At 34.1% G+C, this 26922-nt stretch overlaps 3 protein-coding genes across 6 annotated transcripts; 1 reads left to right on the top strand and 2 right to left on the bottom strand.

The window, feature by feature from the left end:
* Positions 1–586: 586 nt before the first annotated feature.
* Positions 587–5794, top strand: LOC7459016 (uncharacterized). 4 transcript variants are annotated; one of them, XM_024589746.2, is made up of 11 exons: positions 605–740; positions 837–909; positions 1381–1482; positions 1567–1681; positions 2689–2725; positions 2884–2953; positions 3162–3266; positions 3887–4037; positions 4167–4249; positions 5056–5149; positions 5282–5794. In XM_024589746.2, exons 3-11 carry the CDS (start codon positions 1452–1454, stop codon positions 5367–5369), a joined length of 774 nt encoding a protein of 257 aa, XP_024445514.1. In that variant the 5' UTR covers positions 605–740; positions 837–909; positions 1381–1451; the 3' UTR covers positions 5370–5794. The 4 variants fall into 4 exon arrangements, with proteins under 4 accessions (XP_024445513.1, XP_024445514.1, XP_002324285.1 ...); XM_024589745.1 differs by lacking the exon at positions 837–909 and having other exon boundaries at positions 587–740; XM_002324249.3 differs by lacking the exon at positions 605–740 and having other exon boundaries at positions 827–909.
* A 6953-nt stretch (positions 5795–12747) lies between these two features.
* On the bottom strand, positions 12748–14189 carry LOC112325017 (uncharacterized). Its single transcript, XM_024590171.2, is given in 4 exon segments — positions 12748–13093; positions 13186–13826; positions 13828–13922; positions 14079–14189. Coding segments are annotated over 3 exon segments (828 nt in total). The 3' UTR covers positions 12748–13093; positions 13186–13204.
* Positions 14022–18534, bottom strand: LOC18107503 (CRC domain-containing protein TSO1). Its single transcript, XM_052449131.1, has 12 exons — positions 18442–18534; positions 17436–17590; positions 17098–17344; positions 16786–16989; positions 16557–16643; positions 15677–15899; positions 15337–15592; positions 15155–15226; positions 14869–15052; positions 14688–14786; positions 14254–14592; positions 14022–14164 (listed from the first exon to the last, which is right to left on the bottom strand). The coding sequence occupies exons 1-11, from the start codon at positions 18532–18534 to the stop codon at positions 14503–14505; spliced, it is 1710 nt and encodes a 569-aa protein (XP_052305091.1). The 3' UTR covers positions 14022–14164; positions 14254–14502.
* Positions 18535–26922: the final 8388 nt, after the last annotated feature.

Genomic DNA, 26922 nt, shown 5'->3' with positions numbered 1-26922 from the left:
ACAAATTAAAAAATAAATTGAGTTTAAATAGAATTTTTTTTATCTAATATGATTTTTTATGTTTATTTCATAGAGTAATATAAAACTTTTGCTAGCATTGATATCTTCCTAATCCATGTAAATTATTTTATATGGTTGACGGTGATGATAATGAGATAACAAAGAAGTTAATAGTGAGATAACAGTAATGATAATAAAAAAAAATGATGATGAAATGATTGTAATGATGATTGAAATAATCAGATAATGTTATAAATAAATTACTATTTATAAAATATTTTATAAAATTTTATAAATTGAAAATATTTTTTTATCAAATATATTAAATTTAAAAATTAACTGTAAAATATTTTTTTTATTGACTATTTTTTACATAAAATATTTATAGAAAATAAATACAAAAATATTTTTTTAAAAAATAATTTACCTAAACCAACACTGAAAATATAAAAATTATTTTCCTACAAAATATAATTTTAGTACTAGAAATAAAAAAACATTTACTGGTAGATTGAAAATGTAGATACGATAGAGGGGCAATTTGGTCATAGTAACAGTGGTCGCAGGAAAACCGAAAGAGCACCCCCCTTATTTTGGAGACAGACACAAGTGGTTTCGGGGGGTTCCATTGTCAATATGAACAAAGCAAACAAAACAAAGGTTGAAAGAGAGGTTCAAGAAGAAGAAAGTAAAATTTGAAAAAAGGCCTTATGCTTTTCAGGGTTTTATTCCTAACCCAGGTTGGTTGCTTGGTTGGTACCCTTTATAAAAGCTTAAACCCTGCATTTCCATATGTTTTTTTTTTTAATCTATTTAATGAAGTCAGATCTTTGTAGACATGCTTGTAACAAGTGAGTTCATGCTTAAACTAAGTTGAAGGTTTCAACTTCAAGATTTGTATGTTAATGGGTATGTATTAAGCACTTTGAAAATTTAAAAAGATGGGTTCTTTTTTGTTTTCTTGAAATCATAGAGAGATATTTGCTATTTGCTGTTATGTTTTGTAGATATTGTTGGGTTGTTGTGGTTGAAGCACTTTAGTTGTCCACTGTCCACAAAGAATAGATTCTTGATGTCTTTGCATTCCTAACTTGAAGTCTTTGTTAGCTCATTTTCTGCATGTATGTGCTAATTTGATCTATGTGGATTCTTTGCTCATGAAAGGTTGCTGCTTTATTTGTTTCTCTATCACTTTCTTTTATCTTTCTTTTTATCTTCTTTTCTAGAGTGCCTTTCACTTTCTGGTAGTTTCTCTGTGTGAGGTGTTGATGTGACTAAGAGGTGTTGATGTTGATGTTGATTTGTGGGTTATATTCCATTGCCACCCTCGTATATGGTTATAAATAGATGTGTGGTCAATTTTGATTTTATTCATTGCAGGAACTCAAGAACTCAGCTTGAACATTCATCAAGAATCCTGCTTAGTTTAAGTTTTTTTTTTGTGGGATATAATGAGCTACAATACCTCTGCTGTAGGTTCTGGTTAGTCTTTGTTGCCTTTCTTGTTTATGGTTTGTGTTTGTGAGGATTGTGTGGCCTTTAGTATTTTTTTTTGAACTCTTTCAGGCAGCAGGAATACTACAAGAACATTTGAATTTGGAAGAACCCATGTGGTGAGGCCTAAAGGAAAGCACCAGGCCACTATAGTTTGGCTGCACGGTCTTGGTGATAAGGGCTCAAGGTAAAATGCTAGCTTTATTCTGCTGAAGTGGTGCTTGTATAGCAGTTATTCTTTCTCTTCTCAGTTTCCATTTGAAACTTTTTTTTTGGTAAAGAGCTCACTTCTTAAAGCTGGTTTATTGATGCAATTGAAAGCTATTGATCAACTTAGATTTTTTCTTAACAAAATGCAACTTAAATAAATGTCTATTGTTTGAATCACGGATTATTTGAATGTGCCTGGAGTGGCAGTTATCAAGATTATGACCACCAGACTTTTTTCATTGTATCTAGCTATCTATCAGTATCAATAAGTGAATTCCTGCTTTATGAATAACAGTTGGTGGAATTCTATTCCTTTATCTTTATCTCGAGCACATGCCTTATATGAGAATGGACTTGTTTTCCTCCTACAAAACCAAAGAGAGAGATATGGAATGTCAATATCTTGTCCAGTTCTGCTGAAACTTTTTGGCATTTGTTTAACTTATTGAACTGTGTCCTTTTCTACAAGATCCTTGTCAAGATTGATTGGTGAGAGAGGGCAATTGTGCAAGAATTGTTTAAACATGAGTAGTTTTTTTTCTTTTCCCATCTACTTCCTTGATCTAAAAGCTGTGCTGGGGCAGCTGAAAGCCTATATGTGGATATGCCAAAGCTTAGAATAGGGGACCACTCTTACACTAGCTTGTCCTTTTAATTTGCAAAGAAATTACTAATGATATAATAACCTTAACCATTTAATGTTCCAGTTTTTAGAATATTGTTACGGAAAATCAAGATACGAGATTGCTAATGTCATATAATAAGATCTATACTATCACCATTATTGCTGAGGCCTGGTGCTCTACTTTGAGTGTGGTCCCCAAATGTTGGAAAGTATTTCCCAAGTTATAATAAAATGCCTTCAAACTTCCTGAAGAGTGTAATGGCCCATTTGCAATTGGGTTTTGATGTGTTGTTGTGGCAGTTTTGAGAGTACTTCACAGTGACTGAATGAATTCCCCCCTTCTGTGCTTTGTTTTGCAGCTGGTCCCAGCTCTTGGAAACTCTTCCTCTTCCTAATGTAAGGATAATTATTATTTTAAGTTACCACACAGCTTTTACTTGCGCACATGCAACATGCATCATTCTGTGCCTCAATTCTTCCATGTTCAGAAAAATGTAATTACAGCAGACAAAAATAACTTTTCCATGTGGTTCTGTTCGAATTTGATGTGGCAGATTAAATGGATATGCCCAACTGCTCCAACCAGGCCAGTAGCAATATTTGGTGGATTTCCATGCACTGCTTGTAAGAACTACCTTGTGGATTTCTTTTCTTCCAGTTCACATAATTTAAATGGCTGCAAGCTCTGTTACTTATCTTGAGCTAACCTCACATGAAACTAGCCTGCACTTGTTTTTATGTATCCTGTCAAAAAGAAAGTCTCCATTCAAATATCTTTAGCTATTGTGCCAGTAGAGAATATGGTCTGAATAGCTTGTGTATTTTATTCCAGGGTTTGATGTGGGGGATATTTCAGAAGACGCCCCTGATGATTTGGAGGGGCTAGAAGCTTCAGCAACACATGTTGCGAATCTTTTATCGACCGAGCCTGCTGATAGTAAGTAGCTTTCCGGTACTATTTAGCCTCTTGTCCTGCTTAAGGGTTACTTATGGTTGTATACTTGGAGAATCTTTACTGGATCAGAATGGTGTTAATTTATTTCTCCAACACAGTCAGTGCGTCAACTAAAGGTTATAATCGAGAATATGCTGCAAACTCTTCCACTGCTGCTCTCTTCTTTGGCTGGGTGGGGTTGGGGGGTTCAATTTGTAATCCGAGGGTGCTTCAGGATTTCAGCAACAAACCTCATTACTTTCCTCATATGATCATTGTGATGTCTTAATCAAAATTTTTTTTTATCAAGCAATAAACTTCATGTATCCATGAAGTTTTTGGTATATCGGTACTATTTGCATGTGGATTTGCCACACATCACCAGGAAAAGGCTGTCAGATGCTTGTTGAAATGTGCTTCACTGAATTAGCTGTCTTTTTAGTCTGATTTGAGAAAGTGTGGCACAGTACTTTGACAGAGGTATGCGAGCTTCGTGTGCATGTCAAAGAAAGCATGTTTTCTTAAAATGCTTGGGAGTATTGGTGTCTGTATTCATATTAATTGCACTTCTTTTAGCATGTTACATAGTAAATAACCAGTATGATTTTATCTTTGTTTTTCAGTCAAACTTGGTGTAGGTGGCTTCAGTATGGGTGCTGCAACTGCCCTCTACTCTGCCACATGCCATGTTTTAGGGCAATATGGGAATGGAAACCAGTACCCCATCAACTTAACTGCAGTTGTTGGTCTAAGTGGCTGGCTTCCGTGTTCAAGGTTTGGTTTCTGAGTTCTGTTGTGTGAACAGACATGACACCTTAACCACAGTTAGACACGTTAAATTACAACAATTCACATGTTGGTCAAGCAATTTATTAGAAAACCATTTCTTGTCTTGTCTTGCAGGACCTTGAGGAGCCGGATAGAAAGATCAGACGAAGCTGCAAGACGTGCAGCATCTTTGCCTATCCTGCTGTGTCATGGCTCGGGTATGACTTTCATCTCACAGCTTTGAATGCTTTCATTCTCAATGATACCTTCATTGAGAAGCTGATGGACAGATGAAAACATATTCACGTTATGCTATCTGCATTTCTAATAACTTTGGTATAATATCATATTTGCATGTACAATAGGAAAATGTGATTGTTTGAAGAATGCATGTGTTTTGCACAAACATTTTGTATCAACGAAGCAGTTAAAAGCTTCTTTGCATCCCTGTAGTCTTAATTTTGTACTGGTTTTCCCCTTGTACTTTTATTTATCGTAATGTCTACCCTTTACTTTCAAAATCGTTTTTATTTCATCTTTTTTGACCAGAAGTTCATGTTGCTCTTAAATCATCAGGTTACATCCCATCATATCATGTCATGTATCGAAATAAAATGGACTCGAGACATTTGTCATGATATGGTTCCATATAATCTAATGATTTGAGAGCAACAGGATCTTCTGGTTAAATAAGGACCAAACAAAGACGATAGTAGAGGGTTGGCATTAGTACAAATAAAAGTAGAAAGGGCAAACTAGTATAAAATGAGTTGTACAGGGAACAATAGAAGCTTTTTACCTCAACGAAGTAAAGTATACCATTCACATGATCAAACAAGATGATAAATGTGTAGATATTGGGGGCCATGCTTCGCTGAAAACCTGATCTGTCATTATGTGGTTCCAAAGAAGTGAACTTGCAGTTCTCTAGGCTTTTTAACTGCTTATAGGTCAATACACTTAGAATAGTGCAATCTCCATTCAGCAAGCTGTACAGAGTTCATATCTTTCTTTCTGGTTGCAGGTGATGATGTGGTTGCACATAAACATGGAGAGAAATCAGCGCAGGCATTAAGTTCAGCTGGATTCCGAAATCTTACGTTTAGAAGCTATAATGGGTATATCCGACTCCCTCTAGGCATTAGCATATCCTACTTAAACATTTTGTTTTTGGCATTAGCATATCCTACGTCTTAAACATTTTGTTTTTGGCATTAGCAATGATAAAAAAATGTTTGTCTTCAATGCAGGCTTGGTCATTACACAATCCCTGAAGAGATGGATGAAGTATGTCACTGGCTAACCACTAGGTTAGGGCTCGACGGGTCATGGTCTTGATGGCGAAAGAACTGTCAAGGAACAAGGGTACGTGGGGTTACAGAAGAATGTATAATGGATAGCAAAGGCATTCCAGAATATATGCATGGTGTGGGGGTATATGGTATAGCTCATGGTTCAATTCATTATTCCTCGATGTCATTTTTCTTAATTAATCTCTTTTCTGTCTGTTGATTTTTTTTTTGTCTGGGTTTATTATCATATTGTGATGCTAGCTAGGGTTTGGTGTTAGTATTTTGGTTTTTTTCTTTTTTCCCTCTAGAGAGTTGGAAAGGGATACAGACATGGATGTTCTCTTGCTCTGAATCCAGGAAATTTTATGAGTCTTTTGACTTGGAATAATGTATCTGTGAGGTTACCAGCATTAGTTGTATTTCATGGTACATAATAAGAGCTCGATATGGGATGGCTTCTCATTGTTTTCATGTTGTTTAGATCGTATCAATAAACTATATATAGAGATTATTAATCAATTATTATGATATACTAATCAAACTTGGAAAACAAACCATTCATGGCAACTGTTTCCCGGTTTTCCATCGTAAAGCCGTCTATGAGCAATGAAGGGCTAGCAGCCAGCCAAGCTCCCAGAGCCCAAAGATATATGCGTTAGGGCAGGCATGCAACCACAAGGTGCCTCGAGAATCAGGCTCACCACCGAGTTTGGGTTTACAAGGGATTTCTAGAATTGACCTCCTAACAATAACCGACCCTGCATCAAGCTTGATGGAGCACAAAGGCTCATGGATCCACCTTGCACGAACGAACAGTTGAACTCTAACAAGAGTACAAGGCTATACAACCGAGCAAACATAAAAGATTAATCGATCATAAAAAAAACTCAGCGTTTGTTGCAAAACCAACAATAACTTTTAACTATTCTGCCGTCAAATGATGCTGTGAAAAATTTTACGAGAAGTTACTAGTGCATCATAATCTGTGAATGGAGACAAGAAACTGGAATTGGTAGAGAGCAGGAAGCAGTCAAAATGACTTGAGAAGATTGGGGAGCAATGAAAAAAAATTGTGAACCCATCCAACTTAGTTACGGTCAAGAGAATGGAATTTTTATTTTTCACTGATCAACAATGAAAGAAATGCTAGGGGTTGCAGAGGCAAAAAACAGGAAAAAAAAAGAAAGGCTAGAGAACAAGAAGGTTTTGGTTTAAAAAGCTTTCTCAAGCTTCGTTCATTATTCTTATATTCTGCTTATATTACAAAGAGAAGAGGAGGCCTATATATACATGCGTCAAGGCTAATGAGTCAGCCTGTCCTATGCAAAGGGGATGATTCCCACCCCAGCTGCATGACATGCTGGAAGCCTTAAAGGAAGGGAAAGAGGGAAGAAGAAAAGGACAGAAGGGCATGACTGATCACAGCGGAAAAATGGGAAATAATTATCCTTCTCTTCCAACAACTTTCTATCCTCCTCCGTATTCTTTAGCGGGCCCCACAAGATGGAGCATGGTAGTTTACGATGCCCATCTAGGACATGTGGGAAGACAATAAGTATGCAGGTTAAGTGATGTAGACCTTATGATTACGTGGTCACACAATCCATACGTAAAGATATCAATTCTCGGAAAGCCAAGTAAATCAGGTTTGATAGGAGTGTGACATAAAGATAACTTGTACCTAAGCAACAACACTATTAGAAACGGAAACCTCTACCTAACGAATATTGATTCACGAACGAGAAGTATAAGGATGACACCACGAAATCAGGTGTTCTTCGATAAGTCGTTTTCAGTTCTTTAGAGAACCAAGGAATGAAGATTATCCTACCAACACACAACAAGTGCGGCAATAAGAAGTTTATTGATTTGAAAATTGTGTAACCCTTACATGTCTAGTTATGCCTTTATTTATACTGACTCTAGACTGAAACAAACCCTAATGAACCCCTTATGTGGACTTATATGAGGCCTACTTACAATTAAACCCAAATAATATAAATAAAACCATAAACTAAGAAAGAAAATAATAATAACAATAATAAATCCGAATTTAATATTCTAAATATGATAGGATCAGATTTGCTATCCTATAAAAGTCTCATATAAGTTAGGAGAAATCTGATTTGAAAAATTTGTGTTGTCGCCCCTTTTAGATCCTTGATTAGCTTGGATTTCCTTAATTAACTTGGACAAATAAGAAAACGAATTTTCCCCTTTGTTGTTGATTTAATTACTTTCCTTCCTAGGCTAGGAAAAACATGAAATAATCCTTCCCTTTTTAGGAATCAAATCTACCAAAACTTCCTTGATTATTTAGGAAAATAAATTGGTGATTTTTTATCCTTGTATCATTAGGAAAAACAAGCCTAACAAGGCTGGTATGGGACCGGACCATCAGCCCTTTGTTCCATACGAGTTGGGCTCTTCTTGGACCTGAATTAGATGAATTAAAGGCTATCATTCATGCTCCTTAAATCTCTCAAGCTTCTCTAGGTTCATCTTGCTCCATATATTCTGTACAAGTCCATTCAATGCTTCTTTGCCTTAGCTCTTGTAATTGACCCAATTGGCATCTCTGATAGGTCGTTGGCATGATTACGCTTGGTGTTGGCTTCTGTAAAAACATCTATCAGTTGACACTTTATAGAGACATGTGCAGTTATCAAAATGCCTTCTTGGATTTTGTCACAAATAAAGTGACAATCTAACTCAATATGCTTGGTCCTTTCATGAAAAACAGGATTCAAAGCAATATGCAGTGCTGCTTTGTTATCACAATGCAACACGACAACATGAGAATGAGAGACTTGAAGATCTATTAGAAGAAAACACAACCAAGTAATTTCTGAACTAGTGGTAGCCATGACATGATACTCAATCTCTACCGAAGACCGAGACACTATTGATTGCTTCTTAGATTTTCAAGAGATCAAAGATGAACCGAGGAATATGCAAAAACCAGAAATGGAACGTCTGGTATCAGGATAGGATGCCTAGTCAGAATCACAATAGGCTATAATGTTTTAGGTTATTTGCAGAAGGAAAGAAAAGGTCTTGTCCTAGAATCCATTTGATATATTTCATGATTTTGAATGCTGCTGTTAAGTGGAGGTCAGTAGGATGATCCATAAATTGACTCAGAATTTGCACGCTATAAGAGATGTTCGGTCTTGTTATTGTCAAATATAGAAGTTTCCCAACTAACTTCCTGTATAAATGGGATTAGACAGAAGTGTTCCCTCTTCTTTACTAAGTTTCAAATTTTAATCCATAGGAAGTTTAGAAGGTCGAGATCCAAGAATGCTAGAGCTTGCTAGAATATCTAGAGCAAATTTCCTCTGACATATTTGTATCCCTTGTGTTGTTCTAGCGATCTCGATTCCAAGAAAATACCTTAATTTCTCAAATCTTTGATTTTGAACTTATTGTTGAGAAAAACTTTAATATCTTCGACAATAGTAGGAAAGTCACTTGCCACTATGATATCATCGACATATACTAGCACTATTATGAAAGAGTGATTGTCTTGTTTGATGAAAAAGCTATAATCTGATTGGACTGACAAAAGCCAAATTTAAGCAAAGAGATGTAGAATTTTGAGTACCATTATCATGACGCTTGTTTTAACTCGTAAAGACTCTTAAGTAGTCTACAAACTTAATGAGATTGGCCTTGGGTGTATCTAGGGGGTCGCTTCATGTATATTTCTTCCTATAAGTCTACATAGAGAAAGGCGTTATTGACATCAAACTGATACGGACCCCATCCTTTAACTGTATCTATGGCTAAAAGACATCGTACTGTGACAAGCTTGGCAACAAGGAAGAAAGTTTCATAGTAATCAATACCTTCTTGTTGTGTGTATCCCTTTGCAATTAACCTTGCTTTGAATCTTTCAATGCTGCCATCTGAATTGTATTTTATCTTGTATACATATTTGCAGTCAATAAGCCTTTTTCTAGGAGGTAGATCAATCATTATTCATGTCTAGTTAGACTCTAAAGCTTTCAACTCATTCTTCATGGCTATGCACCAATAAGGTTCGTTAACAACTTGGGCATATGTTTGTAGCTCAGTATGAGAGGATATGGAAGCAGAGAAAACTTGAAAAGGTAAAGAGAATTTATTGTATGAAAGGAAATTACTCAAATGAAATTGGTTACCTGAAGGAGCCTCTGTTATGGTGGCCTAGATTAGATTGGGAGAATTGAAGGAAGTCGGGTGACAATGAAAGTCTTGCAAGTATTTGAGAGCTTGTTTCATCCTAACAGACTTGCGAACATGAAGATAATAAGTAAAGGGGTCTGGTGTAGATGGTGAAGTTGTGGAAATAAAAGAATGATTTGAAGAGGAAGCAAGATCTAATTGTGGTGAGTTGGTTTGAATACTTATGTCATGTGTGTCAGGAAAAATGTCTTTATTTGAAGATAAGTCAGTTGAATTAGAAGGTGAGCAAAGAGTGTCAGGTATTTGTTAAAAAAGAATGTAAATGTCATTCAGGAGATCTGAAACAAAAAATAATGAGAATTATTTTGTTGTGGTTGTACCACAAGAGTTATTGTATTAGAAGGAGTTTCAGATACAGGTGCCTTGAAAGGAAAAATTTGTTTATGGAACGTTACATCTCTAGATAAAAAGATTTCATTTGTTTCTAAATCTACCAGCTTATAACCTTTCACCCCAAAAGGATAACCAAGAAAAACACATCTTCTTGCTCTGGAGTCAAACTTCTTCCTTCCCTGATTTAAAGTGGTGGCAAAATAAAGGCACCCAAAGACTCTCAAGTGATGATATGTGGGATTAGTTTTGAAGATGGCTTCATAAGGTGTCTTGTTTTGCAGTAAAGGTGTAGGGATACGATTTACAACGTAAATGACAGTGAGTATACAATCATTCTAGAACTCAAGAGGTAAGTTAACATGAGTCTAAGAGCTTTAGTAACATTTAAGATGTGTTGATGTTTTCTTTCATTTATCCCATTTTGTTGTGGGATTTCTACACAAGTTCTTTGGTGAATGATACCATTTTTATGGAAGAAGTCTTGCATTTGTAACTCTGCTCCATTATCACTTCTTAGGTACTTAACTTTAGCTCCAAATTGAGTATTAACAAGATTATATAATGACTTTATAGATTTTCATATGCCTGACTTATTTTTAAATACATGAACCTAGGTACTATGAGATAGGTCATCAACAATGGTCAAGAAATATCTATGCCCATCATAAGCTGCCACAAAACATGGCCCTATAAGTTATAGTGTATGAGTTCAAAGTTGAAAGAAGATTTATGTAGGCTTTCATCAAAAGAGAGTCTATGTTGTCTTGCCAAAGGACAAATAGAGCATGGAGTTTCATTGATAACAGAACATGAGTTTTTTTATTATTATTACAATAGGATCTCTAATTAGTTGTAATCTAGAGTTGGAAATATAGCCTAAACGATAATGCCACAAATTAGAATTATGACTGGTATTTATAGCACAACTAGAATGCAAACGAACTAGAATGCAAACGATAAGTGTTAAAATACTTGGATGCTTTACACATCAAAGCAGTAAGAGGTACTTTAATATACTGGAGATGATCAACAAGAGATATTTTTGGTTAATGTTGGAGCAAAAAAAAAAGATTGAAAGAAAATAAAGGAACACACAAAACACTCTCAATGGTGATTAATTTTGAGAGTTTAACAGTGCCTATGTGCGTGACTGGAACCTCTAGGCCATTGGGAAGTTTGAAATTATATAAGACACAATGGCGGTGATTTTTATAAAGAATGTGGTGCTACAAATTATATGATCTGTAGCTCCTATATCTATGATCCAAGGAACATTGTTAATGTCAAAACATATGTGTGAGTAAATGGAGAGATAGGTTGTGATACCAGACATAGATGGAAGACTTATGAAGTTAGCCATAGAGATGGTTGAATTATGAGCCATAAAAGGATGGATATCTGCTGGTTTGTGTTTCTCATGAAGTAACTATAAGATTTTCTTATACTAATTTGAAATCAAATTCATCTTATCAATTTGATTTTTTGGAAAATCCTCAACTACAATCATGTTGGACTGACTGATATACATATTTGGTCTTCTTCCCTTATTATGTAACTTGTGACCGAAATGGTATCCCACTAGCTTGTAACATTTCTCTGCTAAATGACCACTCATATAACAATTACTACAAATAGGAGGTGTTGCATTCCCTGCTTTGAAACATCCTCCAAGAGATGCCCTTGAATCTTGCAATGCAGGCAATAAGGTCTGTTAAATGGCCTAAAGGTTGTGAATGCGTTTCTGGTAAGGAGGGCCATTGATTCACAAGTAAATGTGCAAGGTAACATTTGATGTTGTTTTTCTTGCTGCTGAATGAGAGAAAAAACCTTACTGACTTGTGGTATGGGATCCATTAACATGATCTGATCTTTTACGTTGGAGTATGTTTCATTTAAACCCATGAGAAACTGGATTACACAGTCTTGTTGATAATAATCAGTTAAGACCTTCATCTGTCCATAAGAACATTCTTACATAGGATAATGTAATGTTAACTCATCCCAAATTATTTTCAGCTTTCCATAATAGACACTAACTAAATCATTCCCTTGAGTTAAGTTAGTTAGAGCCCCTTTTAGTTGAAAATCCATGGCTATTTTATTGAGTGAATCTCTTACAGAGTTCATTTCAAATCTCATATGCATTATCTACAAGGATGAAAGAGGACTTTACTGAAGGACTTACAGAGTTATGAATCCAAAAAACAATCATATCGTTGCATCTTTCCCAAGCTTCTAGAAAGGGTCGTTGGGATCTAAAGATTTTGTAATACTACCATCAACAAAACCGAGCTTGTTCTTGACTCTAAAAGCCCTTTTCATGGCTCTTGCCCAAATGACAAAGTTTTCTATGGTTAGGAGATCAGTCACCAAACTTAGAACTGATATGTCACCATTATCAAGATGATATGGATTATTTTGATCCAATAGGTTGTGGAAACGTGAGGTTAATTTTATAGTAAAATGTGGTGTTTGTAGATTTTCGGCTTCTTTCTCCATAGTTAGCTAAACAACCAACAACTTTGATACCATGAAAGAAATGCTAGAGGTTTCAAAGGTGAAAAAAATAAGAAAAAAAGAAAGGCCAGAGAACAAGAAGGTTTTGGTTTAAAAATCTTTCTCAAGCTTCGTTCATTATTCTTATATTCTGCTTACATTACAAAGAGAAAGGAGGCTTTTATATACGTGCATCAGGGTTAATAACAAAGGAGATGATTCCCACCCTAGCTGCATGACATGCTAGAAGCCTAAAAGAAAGGTAAAGAGGGAAGAATAAGGACAGAAGGGCATAATTGATCGCAGCGGAAAAAGGGAAAAATAATTATCCTTTCTTTTCCAACAACTTTCTATCCTCCTCCATATTCTTTAACAAACAAGGTCAGCCCTTCCACCAACTATGAATGAAATCAAATCAACAGTAAAAACATCCAATTGCAAAACAGAAAGATACGAATTGAAAATGGAAAAGGGAGCAAACATGAAAGATTGCGTATGATGATCATGCCTGGCTGCATCTCTTGCATGAGTTCACGTATACCCTGAACCTGTGGTCACGCGACACACCTACTTAAGAAAGATTGTGACAATCAAGTATCTAACTTATCAATTAAGAATCATATGTGGTCCATATCCGAACCTGGCACAAAATTGATCCTTCGGATCATAGCTGCATATGTACTTTCCTTGAATGAAGTATATCCAACACCACTGCAATACAAACGAGCAAATTGATCAATCAAGGATAAGTAAATAAATCAATAATTATTTCACAAATGGCAAGAAACATGAGCAAGACTCACCTAACAAATATCTATTTTTCTAGTATTTCTGTTGGGTGCGATCTTTGGGATCGATACAGGGAGTGAGTGGAGGGAAAGAAGGCACAGACTTCAATACGAACTTGCGCCCACTTTTCAAGCCTGCTGAAGAGCTCGATTGAAACTCTTGGATGTGACCACGAGGAGGAGAAACTCCCTTTTTATGAGGAGAACTTGCTTTAACAGATGTGACGGGGGTAGGAGATTCCTTAAATATTTCGGGTGTGCCGTCTTCCAGAATGTCATAAAGCCCACAACCGGAGTCCAGTGCTTGAGTTTTGGTCTCACCTAACCGAGTCATTGGCGTAATTGGTGAACTCCGCCACTGAAGAGAACCGCTAGATGAGAGACGACCACTTCCAGGATACAAACAAACCTGTGAAATAATTGCCGTGTCCCGCGTTTTAGATGAAGACGAAGCCATCATGATGGGGGAAGGATTTGGCAATGGAGTATGATCAGAAAAATCAGCTAGTTCATTAAATCGTGGTGAGAATTGTCCCATTGCTTCAGTGATGTTATAATCCAGTTCCTGGCTGTGGGAAACCACGTCCAGGGTTTTACTAGTTTTGCGAAGCTTGTCATTGCCATGTGAATTGCTAGGAGAACTTGTGGATTTTGCGTGGCAGCATGGAAAAATCAGGCTCGGATGATAGAACATACCTACCAGGAAGGAGTCGGGATTTTGCTGCCTTCTTTCCATGGCTAAGAAAAAGGAACTATAAGCAATTCAAACAAAAAGGACTTAAATATTCTAATCTCTCTAAAAAAAATACATCTTAATAAAAAAAATACCTTGTGTATTCGAATGACAATGTTGATGGTGTGAGGCTACGCGGATCACATAGCTCGGCATGTAAAAATTTATTATTTACAATCATTTTGAATTTGTTATCAGCCATACTTTCTAACCTTTCTTCATTAGCTCTATTGCTTACTATTTCTCCAGTCATACCATATTCTGTAAATACATTAACAAATATCATTCGTCATTCCACTGGTAGAATATTGCTTTTCCTCTTTATGATGAAAGAGTAATGAATTCTTCACCACTTCTATTTTCGGTGCTTCCAAACATTCTATGACACTTCCAGGTTTTCTCTAAATTATCTTTCACTAAACCACCAAAAGAACTTGTAAAATTTTCCACATGATATATAGTCATTAGAATTAATGTCTTGTAAAGCTGGAAGGAGAATCCACAGAGGCTGAGAAATGAATTTTCAAATTTCTTGTAATTGCTAAAACTGTTATCATAATTTGTGGCAAATGATGGCAGCTAAAGAGTTGATTCAAAATTTAATTTCTGTGTAATTTCTCACCTTCTTTCCTACCATGGATATTTTTGCACCCTTCACATCGACAAGCATTGGAGCATCCAACATTAGCCTTTTAAACATGATAGATAGAAAAGTTAGAAATATTGAGAACTGGTTATTGTGACAAAGATGATGGCAAAATCTGATATGAACAAAATACTACACCTGATAGCATTCACAATATTTTTTCACACACATTGACCTTTTGCAATTGCATCCTGTCTTATGCCTACCTGAGGACGGCGTAAACAGGCTTGCATCTTCCTGTGATAAGCAGACATGATTACCAAATTTCCCAGTCAAAAAATAAAATGAATTGCTAAAAAACCAAATGAGGGCTTGGTACCACATTGATTGCATGAAACTCAGTCACATGCTGTACAATCTTCGGAGCAAAAGCAAGTGGATTATGCGATTCTTTTTGTTGACGTGCTTCAAGAACAGTATCCTCGTATTCAGGTCTGTTAAAGCACCCTTGGCAAGCACAAGTTTCAGCACAATAGATTCCGGCCGCAAAACAATCACAATATCTGGCCAAATAGTAGAGAGTTAAAAAAACAAAAGATTAACAAATTAAAAAAATTACAAATATGTGAAGATGACTTTTACCAAGAAAACTTGAAATCACTCACCGTTTCAAACATCTAGTCTTCTTACAGTTACAACGTTTGCAACCATCACCATCAGTGCTTGATACTTTCTTCCTGAAGATCATAAAAAGTTCAGTGGTGCAGCTAACACACACACACACACACACACATATAGAGAGAGAAGAAAACAAAAGTTGAATATGAAAACTATCACATGATCTTGCCTTTTCTTCTTGGGGCTTGATTGGTTGAACTCCTCAAAATTGTCAGCATGCTCTGAGCTAAATCTCTTATTATTGTGTAGGGTTATCTGATGCTCAGGTGGCTGCAACTTATTTAAAGTTTCCTTGGTGTGAAGAGACTCGGAAATGGCAGAGCCTGTGGCAAGTGAAGCCTTAGTTTGGAGCACATCATCTCCCGCAGTTGAAGAGACTCTTTCAACTAAACTGGGTAGTTTGGAGCAACTAATTTTGTGCCCAGCTGAATGGTGGCTCATAATAGGTTATGATGCACTGCATCCTATTAGCAAAGTGTTGACAATGCTATTGAGATGCAAGCCAAAACCGGATGGCATGGACACAAACACAGTTTGCTTCTTTCTAGAAGAGCTAGGTAACTCCACCTGAGATGAATCCAAAATCTCCAATTCTGTATTGGAAGAAGATGATATTGAACCAATTATAGTGATTGCTAAATCAAGAGAGTATGTGCCATCCATAGGAGTTTTCTGTTGAGCTTTTTCAAACTGAAGGCAGCGTCTACTCATGCCACGATGGAGCTGACTGACCTATATTTAATATTGAAATCACTCTACTCAAAAATTAAAATCCTGCTAAAATGTGATTGCAAAAGAAATAACGAGGGCCACTAGTTTCACGGTGGAATAAATTACATAAACCATGAGTGCGTATTGGTGCGTGTTTTTATCATGCAAGAATAGATTAAGAAATGAGTAGATAAGTCATCATATGGACTCAAATAAGCAGAAGAATAGCACAGCAAGTCCACAACCTTAAATGGCATAAACTATCTGTGGAAAAATTTTTCTCCCACTTCACTTAAAAAACACAAGAATCACCACAATTTCCCCTTATCAGTTTTTTTTAGATGACCATCCACACGTATAACTCCTCAACTGTTAGAGATTTGCAAGCTTCATAAATTTAACTTATCCTTATTATTAAGGTGAGGGCCAATGAACTAAAACGTGATTCATAGGAATGCTACTTGATAAAGTGGTTCCTAAATATGTGATCAGGAAGTACCACCCAAATAAAGCATGCTACTTGATAGGGTGCTTTTTTTCATAATAAATTCCCAGTAGCTATAATTTTAACTGAGCGATGAATTGAAAAATCTCATTTGAAATACACATGATTCATCAGCCACTTTGCTATTAGGACGCCAACTTGGAAGATGACTTTTAAGATAGACTGATTTATACCTCTGAACCATGGTGTGTTATGAGTTGAACAGGTCCATGCAAGACTGTTCCCCCATCCTCACCATAATCTTCAAGTGGAGGAGCAGCCTGAAAAGGTTTAGGCAATAGTTGAGCGTAAATAGTTAACTTAAAAATTACTAGGCTGACATTCACATCTCTTCACATCAGGGCTCGCGGGTTCTACACTTTTACTCCTAGTTTCACAAAGGAAAACAAAAGCTGGTATCACCTGAGCCCCTGAAGTGTCACATTGTTGTTGCCTGGAAGTATGGTCCACAAGCAAGTCAGACATAAAATTTGGGCAGACATGAGATGGTTGTTCAACAATGTTTCCTTCCTCTTCAATTTTTTCCTTTATAGTTTCAGATGTTGAATGCTCCTTAGGATCCTCTCCATCTTGCTCAGGCATGGCCTGAGACGCATCCCCTTTTGTCTCCATATCAATTATGCCATCTGATTCTAGCATAACTATTTTCGAGTTGGTTAAATTACTTTCTGATGACTAATGTGCATCGTCAGATCTTTTCACATTTTGGCTTACCAAATTAACAGAGTCTGCACAATCTACATCCACGGGATCAAATAAGTACTCATCAACGCACCCTGAGAAGCTACCAAGTTGGTCTTGTTCAAAGTTGTTGATATTATTGCTCTTCTGGACATTAATAATCAGTCTGCTATTCAAATAGGTGCTAGATTTCCTCAGGTCCTTTGGACCATCAGCAGATTTCTTGCTTCCACCATCATTCTTAGATATCTCTGCCCCAGATATCTGAGGACATGGAAACCTGGGAAAGATATAAGCTTGCCACGTAAACAGTCTTTAAGCCCTAACTCAAATTCAAAACTATAAGAACAGCAAAATCAAGCATCTCAAACCTTCGCAAGAAATTTGTTTGGCGGTCTGACAATGTCCGTGGTGACGTGAAGACAAGTGGAGGAGAATTTATTCCTAGGAGTCCTTGTGCTACATGCGAAGCCTTGACAGGCTTAATAGGGGATAACCTGCTTACGTAATTAGAAAACGGGGATTCCTAGAAACATAGGAAACAAAGTAAACAGGATATCCGCAATCTTTTCTTTCATAGTTTTTTTTTCCAATTGAGAATATCCACAGTTCTTGATAACACGTATAGGACACTTTCTGGAGAACCCTCCATTTTCATCACATCAACAAAGCATCCAACAGCAAAAAATAAAAAAATAAAACAAACAAACAGATCCCAATTACTCACCCACAAGTTGAAGTGTATAAAGCTAGAAACAGAACAAGAGAAAATCAAAATCTTACACTCTCCACCAACTGTAGTTCCAAAAGCGAATTTCAATTCATCCATACACCACACAGCAAAAATAATAAAAGTAAGTAATCATAACAGCCTCCACAACATTTTTCTCTTTGATTGATCTTCATTTAGCACATATTAGATCAAAAAACTATAATCCACGTACAGGTAGGTCCGATACAACTCTTTGTACTTGAACAAAACTAAATGCCCTAGTTGAGAAACAAAGACATGTTTGCAAAAACCATCATGTTCAATACATCCCTCCATCAGAAAGCCAATAACACCACCATTGTCACTTCAAAACCTATTCCTACAACAACACCAAAATCTTATCGCAAAGTCTACAATCCCTATGAACCAAATATCTTCAACTTTGATCATCAATAACTAAATAGAAGCAATTTCACAGATCTCCACCAGCATAAAAAAAATGCATCCCTAATTTTAAGCCCTTCCACTGAAATTGAACCAAGAAAAATCACAATCAGATCCTTAAAGGCACACAAATGTAAAATAACCAAACAAAATTCCTTTAAAAAAAACATTAAAAAAAATTGAAGTGAATTAAATTAAAAAAAATAAAGAATTGAAGTTACTTGAACTGGAGGAGAATCTAATAAACTGACAGTGGTGGTGGCGGAGATGGTGGTTGTTGCGGTGGTGGTGGTGGTGGTTTTAGGTGAATCCATGAAATAAAACCCTATTTTAGTTTAGCTTCTTGTCTTTTTTTTCTTTTTTTTTTAAATGCTTGAAATCTTTTTCTGTCAGGATGAAACTGAAAGAAGAAAAAATTGTTGATAGTTTTTACTCTCTTTTTTTTAAAAAAAAAAAATTGGTTGAGAGAGTGAAGGCGAAGAAGATAAAAATAAAAGAGAAGTAAGGCTATTTACTCGGCTTTTTTAAAACAGAGCGGGAAGTTTTTTAACTGCTTTTGTGGGCCTCAGAATGTTTGGGCTTTTTCATAGTGGGCTCTATTTGTATTAATGAGAAAATACTTTTTATTGAGAAATAATTCGGGCCCATCCTGGCAAACACCCACCTCGAGTTATTAGGGAGAAACCATACCTCGACTTACTGCCCCCGAGCTTTAAGTGCATGGTAATATGATGGAAATGTTGTTTTAAAAAAATATTTTTTAATTAAAAATATATTAAAATACTTTTTTTATAATTTTTTTAATTTTAATATTAGAACCATTGCTTGTAGTGAACATTCTAAAAAAAAATATGTTTGATTAAAACTGTTATAAAATAAATTTTTGTACGTAAAATAAATGAAAAATAGGTATTTATTGATGAAAAACATGTTATTTTAACTTTTATAAAATTAAAATTTTAAATGCAATTATATGTTGAGTCGGTATAAGGAAAAACTATTTAACGATATGATTTTTTCTCTATGGCTTGAAAAACAATTTACCATAATACCGAATTATATCTTTCCAAGTACAATGTCAAGAATCCCATGTATTTTCTTACAATACACGCAACTAATAATAAAATTAATGAAGAATGAATACAGGATCTATCACAAATACAATTCAAGAAGGCAATGAGTTTGGCCGGAATGAATATTCGTGTGCCTGGACATAATATGAATGTAGAAACTAGAAACCCATCAAATCTCATCAAGTGAAGGGACTTTGTTCTTTCGTGAGTTTTGGATAAACTGTTTTTTTATTTTAGATTAGAGAGGAGTAAAAAAAATTAAAAAAATCAAGAAAATCAGGAAAAAATAATTGAAAAAATCAAACCGTGAAAAAAATCGATTAAACCGATTAAATTTAAAAAAAATTAACCGGTTCGGTTTCGGTTTTATAAGCCTGAAACGGAAAAAACCAAACCAAACCCAACCCAACAAAAATAACAAGAAAAAAACCGAGTCAAACCGAAAAAAACCGATCCAAAACCGAGCCAAACCAGTTTGAACCGGTTTTTGTCGTAACCAAACCGAACTGAACCGAACCGAAACCGGTTGGTTTGAACCGGTTTGGTTATTTAAAAATAAAAAATTCGGTTTGGTTATTTCTTTTTATAAAAACTGAATTGAACCAAAAATGATCACCTCTATTTTAAATCATCTTCAAGAATTATGTTAAATTAGGTATTAATAAACTAAAACATAATAAATATCAAATCTTCATTTATGAATCACAATATCCTGAAATAAAAAAAAAAATTCGAGTTGATTTGAGTTTAAAAATTATTGTTCAAAATAATATTATTTTTAATTTTTTAAAATTAATTAACTCAAGTTATTCATCTAACTCGTAAACTCGTTCTAGAACCAAACTGACTTTAATAATTCTATTCAATCCAAAATGAATATCATCAAGTTGGGCTTAGCCTTTATTGATACAGTGGGCCCAGTTGTGTAGAACAAAACTAACGTGGTGTTCTTTATTGTTTGTTTATCAAAAAAAGAAAAAGTCCCTTGCCTACAAAGTTAGACCGCGGGCCTTTTATGGGTAGTAGTACAGTCAAAATACTATTTGTTTAGGATTGGAATTTTTTTGTTTTATTTTTTTAATACTTTTAAATTGTTTTAATGTATATGTTAAAAAAAATTAATATATATATAATAATTTAATATATTTTCAAGCAAAACACACTTTAAAACACAATCTCCACTACATTTTGAATCGATACCAATTAGTTTTGGTAATACAATGGAGTTTTGTATAAAGTTTCATTTTAGTTTTTATAATTTTTTGAGAAAAATATTTGTTTTTATATTTTAATTTTACTTTCCAATTAGTTATTTTTTGAAAATTATGTGGTCCTTGTATATTATTAAAATTATTTTTTAATTATTCCTGATGAAAAACTTTTTACAATTACATTAATGCACAATTACTCGTAATTATGTGATGGTTCTCTCACAGATATATTGGGTCTTATCCTTAATATTCAACTTGCTCAAACTCCTTGTTTTGCTAAATAATTCACAGTATAATTGTTTTTTAATTAAGAACATGCTTAAAAAACACATAAGCAAATTACTTGCACTGAAGATATCATTAAATTCACCTTGGAAATATTTTCTTCTTAATCTAAGTAATAGCATTATATGAACTACATTTTCTTCTTACCCTTAACTACATATACATGTATTTGAGAAGCTGAAATTGATTCCTATATATTTCTAATATGCTTTGCTCGTATTGTTGAAAATAAAAATTAATTAAATCATAAGAGGTGAAACTCAACTAATTAGACTTTAAATTTATTTCTAGAGATCACCAGTTCGAATCCCACAAATCTCAGGATCACCGGAGACTTACATGGTTGTTAACTTCATGGCCCGCGGAATTAATCGAGGTGTGCATAAACTGACCCGGACACCCATATTAATCTAAAAAAAAAACAGAAATTAATTACTAATTAAGTTACTAACCACAATAATGCTTTGCCCACAAGTGAGTGAAGGGTTGTGCCCTAAGGAAGCCAGAAGGTTTAGCTGAAAAAACTATGAATGGTCATTTCTGGGCACTCTGAAGCACAAGGGAAAAGATATTGGAGGACGAAAAAGCAAAAGAAAAGAGGAGACTTTTATCATCTCCACCACCTCACGTGCATGGAAATCCTAACACTCACCTCACGTACAACATTTTCCTTTATAAAAACTTCCAAGGTTTTTATCCCTTCATAGTTCACTAGAAAGAAAATAATTTTACTTTTTTCTAATAATATTCGTCATATATATATCAATGTATTCTCATGGCCTTTAATTACCTTCATATTTATATCATCATCGACCTCTTTTCTATTGAAACTAGCTTAATCACACCATCTATATCTAAGCGGCTAGCCATGCAGTTCATATATATAAAGTATTTATCTTGTTCTATTTGCAGGACTTAATCTTTAGGGATAAAATCTGGATCCGAAAACAAAAATATATTTTTAGAAAGAAATTGTATGCACCCAACAATGCTAAAAACAAAATTTAAGATGTGAAATTAATTAATTCACACAATCTTGAGCAAACTCAATCGAATGAGTGCTAATTTATAATCAGACTTTCATCCATTCGTATAGCAGGAGGGACCAAAAGAAAGAAAAAAGAAACGATGTCTAGTTTTTTACTTTTTACTTTTTACTTTTACTTTTTGTTTGGAAACTATTTGTTTTTATGTTTGGAATTGTATTTAGCTTGAAAAAACATTAAATTGATAAATTTTTAGTGTTTTATGATGATTTTAAGGAAAAAATTAAAAAATAATAATTATTTTGATGTATTTTCAAATAAAAAATACTTTAAAAAATATTATATGTACACCATAATACCAAACATGTATATTATCACGTTAAATAATAATTAAGGATGTATTTGCAAGGATGTGAATTTGAAAAGAAATTCATAATAATAATCTCAAATGTTTATTGATTGTGTCAAAGAACCATCTCAACCTAATAGCTTAAGCTTTTTAGGTGAGGTTCTAGGATATGATTTTTATTATTCTCTAACACACCCCCTCAAGTGAAAGCTCTTTGAGCTTGAAACTTGCACATGTCCATATTACCTTGTGCTTGATTTTTATCAAATAAATGGGGATGGTGAGATTCGAACTCGTGACCACTTGGTCATCAAGACTCTGATATCATGTCAAAGAACCATCTCAACCTAATAGCTTAAGTTTTTAGATGAGGTTTTAGAATATGATTTATATTATTCTCTAACAGATTGAGATTTGGGTGTGCTTGAAAACAAGAAGTGTAGATTTACCATGCATGACTAAAAAAATTTTGGACACGCACAAATACGTACGTAGACATGTTACATTAAGAGAGAAAATGAAACTGTTCTGAAATGCATGGATGAAACAAGAAAAATGAAACTGTATATATTCACATTAAATAAATTTTTGGACACGCACAAATACGTACGTAGACATGTTACAATAAGAGAGAAAATGAAACTGTTTTGATATGTATGGATGAAACAAGAAAAATGAATTTAAATTCTTGTTTCAGCATGGAAGTTGGCATCTTGTAATTAATGGGGAGAGTAAAAAAGAGAAAGTAGAAGAAAGAAAGTAAGAATGAATACGTTATGGAGGTATTGAGGGAGGGTTCGGTCATGGTCATGCATGGAAGCATTTCCCGAAGAGAATCGAATCCCCCTTTCTTTTTGCTGCTTTATCACAGTTTTGCTACAGTCTTCTTTAACATTCCCCAAGAAAATGATGGGTGTGTTGCCTTTCATGGTGTTTAAATTTCTATCACTAGCTCGTAATTGTTTCTCTTCTCTTTCTTTAAAGGGAGGAGAGAATGGGCAATCGAGAATAAAACTTAAGAGGGGATTGAGAATATTAATTATGAGAAGCTACAGCAAAGGAAAATGACAGTGAAAAAGCCATTACAGTAGTGAAGAAGAAGAAGAAAAAGGAAAAGAAAAGATGGTCAAAATCTGAAACCTCGAAGACTTCTCTTCCATCATCAGCTTCGACTATCTTTATCGAAACTCTACCATTTATTTTCTTTTTCTTTAATCTGGACCTTATTCTCTTAATCAATCAATTAATTACATCCTCCCTCCGAACCTTCCAATCAAATACTCTGTACAGAAGAAGAGATCGAGAGCTGTAGCCCTATTGCTCTTCTTTTCTTTTCTCAAGAAATGTGAGTAGAGTATTTAATTGAATTGCAAAAAGACTTTCCTTGAAGTTACAACTAACCCTGTAACTTTTACTTTAACTTCAACTATGTTCAAAATATCAAGCTTGAAAGTTCGTCTTGTTGGTAAGTAATATTTATGTTCATTTCCTAGTTATCAACAAAGGTTCAATTTACATAATCAAGTTTAGTTAACAATATCATTGCACGCAATTCGTTGCAGGTCGGGTCAATTTTTTTTGTTGTAAAAAAAATTTATAGGTGTTTTTAATGTATATTTTAGCAAAACAAAAGGATTTAAACTACACGGGGATTAGCCTCATGTGACCTAGTGGACTTGGTAGGTCCACAGACAACTTAAATGATCGATAAAAATATAGTTTGATAAAAAGAAATCAAGATAATTTTTTAAAAAAAAAAATAAAAACAAAAACATATTACATCAACTCAGGTTAACTCAGGTTAACTAGTCAAATTCGTTATCTAGATCATGAGACCAAGATAACCCTATAGAAAGTAAATAAAATAATTTATAAAACCCATTTATTAATAAACTCAATGTTAAAGGATGAAGTTGAAAACAAAATTCAACTTAAAAAATGAATCGGGTCATCAACTCTAGTTAACTTGTCATACTTGGATCATAAAACTAGAATAACACTATATAAAACAAATCAAAATAAATTATGAAGCTCAATTCTCAATCAACTCAATATTGAAGGACGAGATTAAAAATATCAATTAAAAAAAGAACATAAAAAAATTCCCTGAGTCAATTGACCAAAATCATGATCCGGGTCATGAAATCAGAATAACCTTATAAAACTTAAATCGAGATAAATTATGAAGCCTAATTCTCAATCAACCAAATATTTAAGGATGAAATTAAAAAAAAAATCAATTAAAAAAAAATAAAAAAACTCAAGTCAACAAGTCTAACTCAGTACCTGAGTCATAAAACCGTGATAACCCTATAGAAAATAAATAAATAAAATTATAAAGTTTAATTCCTAATCAACCTAATACTGAATGATTAAAATAAAATAAAAGATAAAAATTACTCAAGTCAACTTGGATTAACTTGTTAAACCTAGGTCAAGAGACCATGATAACTTCATATAATGCAAATAAAAGAATAGCATATAATTCAATTCTCAATCAACTCAATGATGATTGATGAAATTAAAAAAAAATAGTTAAAAAAAGGACAAAAACATGAGTAAACTTGGCTAACCTACAAAACTCGCAACCCGGGTAATGAGACCGTGATAACTCTATAGAAAAAAAACAAAAAAAAACCTAAGTCAACCTAGCTAACTTGAGTCAATTAAAAAAAGACAAAAGGAAACTTGAGTTAACCTGACTAACACGCAAAACTTGCGACCCGGATAATAAGACCGTGATAACTCCATAGAAAACAAATCAAAAATAATTATGAAACTCAATAAATTAAAAAATAACAAAAAATAACTCAACTAACCCGTAAAACTCACAATTTGGGTTATGAGACCAGGATAACTCCATAGAAAAAAAAAATCAAGACAAATTATAAGTCCAATACTCAATAAACTCAATGTTGAAAAATAAAATTAAAAAGAAAATCTAAGTTTGAAATAAAAAAATCCTTAAAAATTTTGAATATTAAAGTAAAAAAGACCTTGATATTTTACTATTTATTGCTACAGTGAAATGCCAAGACTTTTTTGTATATGTTAAATGTATACTTGATAAATTATTATTTCTTAATTATCGTTTTAGCCATTTTATATATATATATATATAACTTTTTTGAAATACAATAAAATTCAAATTCTACTAATTATTTTTTCAATGGTCAAGATAATTAATTAATATATTTGTAATTAATTAATATATTTGTAAGTGAGCTAGCCATTTAGATGACAATAGTTAAGTGGTAAAGAGTTAATTAAAAGGAGATGATATTTCTAGTTTCAAACTCTACAACTTGTATTTCTTAACTCACATGTAAGTATGTAAGTGTTTGATCACTGGAATCTCGAGTTGACATACTCTTCTTTGTGACTTGGTTCTTGAGAGTAGCCACAAACTCATGAATCATATTGTGTTTATGATATAAAAAAAATAAAAAAAAATAGTCATTCTTATATTTAGATGTAGAATTTGATCATATATACCAGTTATATAGAGGATATATATATATATATATAGAAATCAAATTTCAATCTTGTTCAGTGATTAAATTATTGTAGTTTCGTATTACAAGTACTCTTGTAAAAGTTAATCAAAGCTTTCATATATATGTAGCCACAATTCAAAGATTATAAGTAAAGAAAAGAATTGGGGTTTTGCATTTGAAAAATCCTTTTGACTTATTTTCACAATCAAGTCCCAGGAAGTACAAAATAAAAGGAATATTCAAAATTGAAAAGTAAGCACCATTTTTCCTATATAGTGACTGCTGGCAAGCAGGTGGGTTCTCAAAGTATATTATTGAAAGGAGACATGACCTCTTAGATTGTTATTCTACGATAAGATCACAAGAAGTGGGGTCTAGCTTCTCCTGGTTTTCCTTTTTCTTTTTTCTCCCTGTTTTTTTTTTTTTTTTAATACGTAGAATATCCAATTTGTTAGTAACAAATGGTGAATTTTTGCTCCTCCTTATCCAATCCTGACTCACGAACTTAGGCCATTCCCTGACCCCCCTACTCGCATGAATCCCTTCGTTCTAATTGTAAGACAAAATATCATCGAGGGCCCTAAATTGCCATAGTCAAAAGGTTTCAATCTCCTTTGGTTCATTGTTTACAGGGATAAAAAGATGTTGATTTGGCTTTGTTGTGGTGACAGGTTACAATGCATACTTTATGTGGGGACACGGGGCAGATGCAGTTCTAGAGAGCCTCATAAACTCCACAAAATCTTCAATTCCAATTGATCTATATTCTGATATGCATGGTGATAGGTATATATATACATGCAGGCTAACTTAATTGAAGCAAATATTATATATCTATCAACCATCATGCTATATACTACAGCAATGATCGGCACATGACTTCTGAGAGAGTAACAAATAAATGGGACAAGAAATTACATCAATGGAGTTCTGATGCAATTTTACAACTGCATATTTAAGTGGATATATATATATATACACACATGTTTATACTTTATACGCCTATACACACAGTGAGACTTGATGATTGGTTATGATCATGCCCTGGCTAGCAATAGGCTATTGAGAAGGGATTAGCGTTCGTGGATGTTAGTTAATTTGGTTCTAGAAGAGGTGATCATCATGTGATTGAATTAATCATGATAAATATGTATGTCCATGTAATAATTATTTGGTCTCAACTTGAGTGTTCCATTTATCATATTTTCTAGGGATTCCATTGTTCAAGGAAGCAAAGTGAAGAATATGAAAAAGAAAGCCTAACCCTCCTGCCTGCCTCAAGCTTACCCCATTATCGAGGT

Source organism: Populus trichocarpa, chromosome 18 (genome assembly GCF_000002775.5).
Source record: "Populus trichocarpa isolate Nisqually-1 chromosome 18, P.trichocarpa_v4.1, whole genome shotgun sequence".
In the NCBI taxonomy this organism is placed as follows: Eukaryota; Viridiplantae; Streptophyta; class Magnoliopsida; order Malpighiales; family Salicaceae; genus Populus; species Populus trichocarpa.
Note: the sequence above shows the minus strand (reverse complement) of the source record. Positions and strands in the feature narration are given on the sequence as shown.

What these genes read in the sequence shown, in the direction of transcription:
- LOC7459016 (XM_024589745.1), top strand. Translation starts at nt 1,452, where the DNA reads ATGAGCTACAATACCTCTGCTGTAGGTTCTG. An exon ending in TACCTCTGCTGTAGGTTCTG is followed by an intron (nt 1,483 to 1,566) that starts GTTAGTCTTTGT and finishes GAACTCTTTCAG; the next exon opens with GCAGCAGGAATACTACAAGA. An exon ending in CCTGCTGTGTCATGGCTCGG is followed by an intron (nt 4,250 to 5,055) that starts GTATGACTTTCA and finishes TTCTGGTTGCAG; the next exon opens with GTGATGATGTGGTTGCACAT.
- LOC18107503 (XM_052449131.1), bottom strand. Translation starts at nt 18,534, where the DNA reads ATGGATTCACCTAAAACCACCACCACCACCACCGCAACAACCACCATC. An exon ending in GTGACACTTCAGGGGCTCAG is followed by an intron (nt 16,644 to 16,785) that starts GTGATACCAGCT and finishes AAACCTTTTCAG; the next exon opens with GCTGCTCCTCCACTTGAAGA. An exon ending in AGTTTCATGCAATCAATGTG is followed by an intron (nt 14,787 to 14,868) that starts GTACCAAGCCCT and finishes TGCTTATCACAG; the next exon opens with GAAGATGCAAGCCTGTTTAC.